Source organism: Zeugodacus cucurbitae, chromosome 5 (genome assembly GCF_028554725.1).
Source record: "Zeugodacus cucurbitae isolate PBARC_wt_2022May chromosome 5, idZeuCucr1.2, whole genome shotgun sequence".
Taxonomy (NCBI): domain Eukaryota; kingdom Metazoa; phylum Arthropoda; class Insecta; order Diptera; family Tephritidae; genus Zeugodacus; species Zeugodacus cucurbitae.
In genome coordinates, this window is record NC_071670.1 from 48,903,808 (window position 1) to 48,909,965 (window position 6,158).

Here is a 6,158-nt window from a genome sequence, read left to right on the forward strand (position 1 = left end):
ACTACTATAGGACTAAACTATAAGCCTGAGATTTTCATAGATAAGGGTCTCAATATCGGGCACATTGAATTACGGCGCCTTTTCGAAAAGCCCGAATTTTGTAGATAAGATGGGGTGATTTTCTGAATAAAAAAGGAAAATATTTTCACACCACGTTCAGTTGCTAAACGTTAGTGAAAAGTTCGTTAAATATTTAAGCCTCGTCATTTCAACGTAAAGTGTTGCCGTTCGAGTTGAGAACTTTGTAACTTACTCTGGTCTAAGTTAAATGAAAGGCAACAACCTAGAACTGAAATGTATAACTTCTAATGAGAATGAGTTTGATTCATGTCATACGGAATATTATTCTTGATTGTAAATTGCAAACTGCTCTATCCAGTTCAGTCCAGTTTTCTTGTAAGATTACCAGATCTTTAATAGTCTATGGATCTCAATAATGAATATACAAATATAGATCTGGAGAGTTTCCTCTTAATAATATAGAAACATAAGTTATGAGATACTATCGAAGGAAGAAGTGTAGTGGTATTTTACTTGAGTAAGACACCCAAAGCCTGAAATTAGTAGTAGGCGAGGTACTTGAGAATTTGATAACAAATCAAACTATATTTCTCAGACAACTATCAATATCAAATTGAACAAGTAAGGAAAGGCTAAGTTCGGGTGCAACCGAACATTTAATACTCTCGCAATTTATAGATATATTTTTATTAAGATAACACACAATTTGACCTAATTTGAAAATCCTATAATTAGGTATATGAGAGCTAGTGGAAGTTATGACACGATTTTAAACATTTCTGGTACAGACACACTATTAGAAGAAAAATTTTCCACTGAATTAAACTAATATACCTGAGAGATTTACCCAAATTTTCGGTGAAAAATTACCATGGGGCACTGAATTATTCATATTCGATATTCGGGGCTTTGAAAAGTTATAGTCCGATTTCGACAATATTTTCACAAGTGTTGCCACAGATCATATACAGTATTTATGTAAAGTTTTATTTCGCTATCTTCATTGGTTCCTTATGTATATACATATTATAAAGTAAAGGAATAAGATGGAGTTCAAAATTGAGTTACATGGGAAGTTGTCGAGGTTGTGAACTGATTTAATCCATTTTCTCCACGTGTTTTATTCCAACTTCTCTCTTAGCAACTGTAAAAATTAAACCTAGCATTCGTATGCTCGATCACTAAGCTGATTAAATACCAGTTTGGACGGCTAGTCATTGAATTTTTGTGTGTTCCAAGCTGTCATTGACACCATAAATAAGATTGGAACCATAACTAATTCATGCCAGTATCTAGTGTTTAAACTTAACTATTGAAATAGAAAAATAATTTAACAAACAGTATACTACTTCCAGCCACATCTTTGAAATCCAACATTTGTGACAGTTTACTTGGTCAGAACTGCAACGATTCAAGATCGGCAAAATGCGATCCAGCACTGGCTCAGCAGACAGTGAATTATGCGCTCAAACATTTAAAGGTGAATGAGACGAGTTTAAACACCAACAGTGTGACATATGCTTGTGTGAATTACTTTATATGAACAAGTGAGTTGTGTAAATAATTTTTTTGGTTGATAATATTTATATAATTTGTTTTTATTTATTTATTTTTTTAATTTATTTATTTTTTTCATTAGCCAACGGTAGCCAGTCATATCTCGGCTGTTTCCACAGTGCTATTAGCATTTGCTCATTCGAACCTCGGGACTTTCAGTGGGATGAGTGCTCGTCATGCAACAGGGATAACTGCAATAAAAATACTAAGCTTTATGGCACGCCTTCTATAACAGGGCGTGCTACTTCCTATACAGCGTGTAGCTTCATTACATTGGCTGGGGGTATTATTTTGGTTTTGATAGCGAAGGTTAGATTAGTTTAGGCTTTATAGTCGAAATTTAGATGATTTCTTAAATAAGTATCAGTTTATAAACCAAAGAACCAAAGACAAAATAAAAAAAGTTCCCAAATATCACGAAATCTTCCCAAATGGTCAATCGAACAAACAACTGGTCGAAAACAAATAGCAAATGACATAGAGCAGCGATCGAATAGCAACTGCTTAAATCACTTTAAAGAGTTAGCGGCATATGTATATTCTACATTATAGACTCTTGCTATTACAAACTATATATGAAAACTCAACAACAACGATCTTTACGCACCAATACTAATATTATAGCTAAACCTTGTAATTTCAACACTTCTCTCGCTATAATTTCTTCGTTAAATTATTGTTGCAATAAATATTAGAGATAACCAGAAATTAGTATCCTTTGTGCTGTGTCTGTAACTGTTGTAAGTGTTGTAATTTGTTATACTTTAATTAGCTCATTCGTCTCAAGGAAGTTATGAAAGCCCAATTACGTACGATCCGACAAAAGTAGTGATAACTCGTTTTGTAAACGCTGCGCAGTTGGCTTGCCACAGTTAACAGATTATATAATTACGCTTCACGTTGAGCGTTTGAGCATTTATGCAGCAAATCTTTCAGTTACTCGCGTTTGCTAAGCTAACACCTCGATTAATTACAGTTCTAGCCGAAGAGACTTCAATTACGGCGGCGCCTAATAATAGGTTAAAGAGTGGGGAGTGTAAGCATTGCTTTAACTTCAAATTGATTCTAATGCGTAGTGACTACAAGCGGTTAGCTCTGCGCATAGAAGGTTTAATTGGAGATGAGTTTGTGAGAGTATACGAGATTTGAATGAAGGTATGAACGAATGTTTGAGTACAAGTCTTACATATAATAAAACTAGTTTGTAAGAGAATTGAGGTTAGAATAGGATTATTCATACTCACTTGATTACTACAATAGATTATCGAGTGATAACGCCAACTTCATTCGAGAGTTGAGAAGGTATGGAAAAGGGTAAATAATTCCATATTAGAACTGTTGAAATGTATGATGGAACTTCAAATTTCTTGAGGAGAAATTTATAACGAGAATTGTCAATTCCATCAGCTTTAATGTTCATTCATTGCACTTTAAGACTCCTAAAAGCTTATGAAATTCATTCAAGGAGTTCAGGTCGTTTCCTTTGAGAAGCTTTCTCAGCTACAAATTTAATTGTCGATATTATATACTCCGCTAAGTGATCATCTCGATTTTCTTCTTGCTCCATATATTCCCTCCCTAATTTTCGTTTTAGATGATAGTTCAGTCGAAATTTAAAACCACAATTCACCAGATTTAACTTTCAAAGGCGTTTGATTGAAGTTAGTTCATTACTTTTCGTAAGAACTGTAATAAAAAGTATTGCAAAATCTTTTGCAATAGGTGGTTCCCCAAGTGCAGATAAAAATTCTTCATATATGTACGAATAAGTATGCATAAGAGATTACATTTTATTGCGAACCAATCATAAGCTTGATAAGCTATCGAAGAGATATGGTTGTTTGAGAGAAGAAGAATTTGCAGTTGAGTGTGTGTGAGGAATCTTTTTTCGACATGTTACAAATAAAACAAACAGGTCAGTTACATGCTCAACAGAATAATATAATTTTTTTGATAGGAAGATCTTTCTTTGAAGGCCTTTAGCAGAGAAATTTATCGAGGAAGATGAACTTCGATTGACCGATTAAGTTTTCAGTCTAACTCATCTTATGCAATAAAAAAGTACACTTATTCTCAAAACTTCTACAATATTTAGAAGATCTTTCTTAACCCTTTCCCTCCCATTGCACTCGCTTGGTTACAGAAAAAAATCATTTTTTTTTTTGAACCAAGTGAATACAATGGGATCGAATGGGTTTTCTGTACCACTTTTCTCTGTACCCAAGCGAGTACAATGGGAGAGAATGGGTTAAGGCCCCAATTTTAACATTATTAGTACTCATATAAGATTCATATGTAACTTATTTGGTATGAAAATCAATGGAGCAAGCGGATGAAACGTAACCTAGTCTTACCAACCTGATGTAATCTTGGGAGACCATTACCATAATAGTCGGGTCGCTGGTATTTTGGTTCAAGAAAGAAGTTGCATCAATCTATATAATCAGAATCAATTTTAATATCTCACATTGGAGCTCCAAATATCATACTATTTCTGGTCTTTTTTATGAAAATTTTTGAGTGTTTCGAGATTTGAATGTTTCAAAGAGGTTCTTTAACCGGTTGCTTAGGGCTATATACACCACTAATGATATGTCAGGATGGAATCAGAAGAGGTTCAAAGAGGTTCTTTAACCGGTTGCTTAGTACTAAATACCTCACGTTCTAATGATATGTCAGGATGAAATCAGAAGAGATAATAGCTTAGTACAGATTCAGTATACAGACATCCGCAACAGTAAAATTGTACTAAGATAAACCGAGAATCTTAGTTCTGTGACTCGATTCAATGACGATTGTTGAGTACAAAGTCCGAACTAACCTGTAACTTTAGTGGGTTAACTGCTATCTGGTAGATAACTTATGGACTGACGTCATGAAATTGACAGCAATAGACACTAAACCATCAAATGAATGAATATGAATCGGAATTAATATAACTTATTTACAACTAAATAACTGTAAAGAAAAAGACTGTAGATAGTCACAATAAAGAAAAGCGATAAGCCGTTAAGTCAGCGATTAGCGATAAAGCTAAGGAAACTTCTATTGTATGCAATACTACAATCAATTTTTGCTTTTATAACTTTATGATCAAGATAAGTGGTATTATCGCTAATTTCTGTTGTTCGCTGTCAGTTCAAAAAATAACAGTAATTCAGTCGATATTTGGTAATCAGCTCGTGTGTACACATTACCTTATTGCAAACCAGTGTAAATAAATTAAATTCATTTTCAACTATGAGAACCGCGCAAGTTTTAGTCACCTTGGCTGTGTTTGGCATCTGTTGCCTAACATTTGGTAAGCGGTGTATTTTTCTTAACAATTTCAAGATGATCTAATTTTTCTAATATTCTTTTTATAGCCAACACACTGAAATGTTTCAGTTGCAACGGTTCGAAAGACTGCAAGAAGCCAAATAAATTGGAATGCAACTCTAAGTTGGCCAATGATACACGTACCTATCTAAATACATTATATACAGGTGTACCGGGTATGAATATCACCAGCCCGAATTTTGAATGCATGCGCGATTGGTTGAAGACATGTGAGTAGCGTAGACACTGTGACTTTTGTTAAATTACATATAAATTCTCTTTTCACTACTCAATAGCCTCCAACGAATTCCAATACAAGGGTTGCGTATATAGTAATTATCTGAGTTGCACCTACGCGGTGAATCCGTATTATTCGCAGCGTTATGAACGTGCTTGTAATCAATGCAACAGGGATGGCTGCAACCCGGCCGCACGTGTTAACGGTAGTTTAATGACAGTGCTAACAGTAATTTTCGCAACAGTTTTGTTGAGATATTTGAATAAGTTTTGTTAAATAATTCAATGTAAAAAAGGGGTTGCCACTTGCTTCCAAAAACACTAATTAACAATAAAGAAAAATGTATTACAATATTTTTGCAATAAGGATATTCAATAAAATATATTTAATTTCAAAAATTTTTTAAATAAAAAAAATATTTTTTTTTTAACTTGGAGTTGCCACATGTTTATAACTAAAATTTTTGAATAAAAATAAGCGATGTGTCTAAAGTGGCTTAGAACGGGGTTGCCACCTTTATTAAATTAATGGATATAGTTCCTTGAAATGTAAAATACAAATAAAATTTGTGAAATGTCTAATAATGAAATTAAGAAAAAAATATTATTATAAAATATTAAGATTGCCACCTGTTTTGTTTAATGCTAAAAAATATTTTCTTGAAAATTCTAAAAATATATGTTTATGGTTTAATAAAATATATTTATTTTCAAAAATTTTTAAAATAAAAAAAAATATTTTTTTTTAACTTGGAGTTGCCACATGTTTATAACTAAAATTTTTGAATAAAAATAAGCGATGTGTCTAAAGTGGCTTACATTACTTTTAAAATATAAATTTTAGTGTAGTGTGTATATATTAGAACGGGGTTGCCACCTTTATTAAATTAATGGATATAGTTCCTTGAAATGTAAAATACAAATAAAATTTGTGAAATGTCTAATAATGAAATTAAGAAAAAAAATATTATTATAAAATATTAAGGTTGCCACCTATTTTGATTTATGCTAAAAAATATTTTCTT

At 32.6% G+C, this 6,158-nt stretch overlaps 1 protein-coding gene across 1 annotated transcript; it reads left to right on the forward strand.

Moving 5' to 3' along the window:
* Positions 1-4,720: 4,720 nt before the first annotated feature.
* Positions 4,721-5,564, forward strand: LOC105212223 (uncharacterized). The gene is made up of 3 exons (XM_011184089.3): positions 4,721-4,879; positions 4,944-5,126; positions 5,193-5,564. The coding sequence occupies exons 1-3, from the start codon at positions 4,819-4,821 to the stop codon at positions 5,408-5,410; spliced, it is 462 nt and encodes a 153-aa protein (XP_011182391.1). The 5' UTR covers positions 4,721-4,818; the 3' UTR covers positions 5,411-5,564.
* The last annotated feature ends 594 nt before the right edge of the window (positions 5,565-6,158 follow it).

What these genes read in the sequence shown, in the direction of transcription:
- LOC105212223 (XM_011184089.3), top strand. Translation starts at nt 4,819, where the DNA reads ATGAGAACCGCGCAAGTTTTAGTCACCTTGGCTGTGTTTGGCATCTGT. An exon ending in CATCTGTTGCCTAACATTTG is followed by an intron (nt 4,880 to 4,943) that starts GTAAGCGGTGTA and finishes TTCTTTTTATAG; the next exon opens with CCAACACACTGAAATGTTTC. An exon ending in GCGCGATTGGTTGAAGACAT is followed by an intron (nt 5,127 to 5,192) that starts GTGAGTAGCGTA and finishes ACTACTCAATAG; the next exon opens with CCTCCAACGAATTCCAATAC.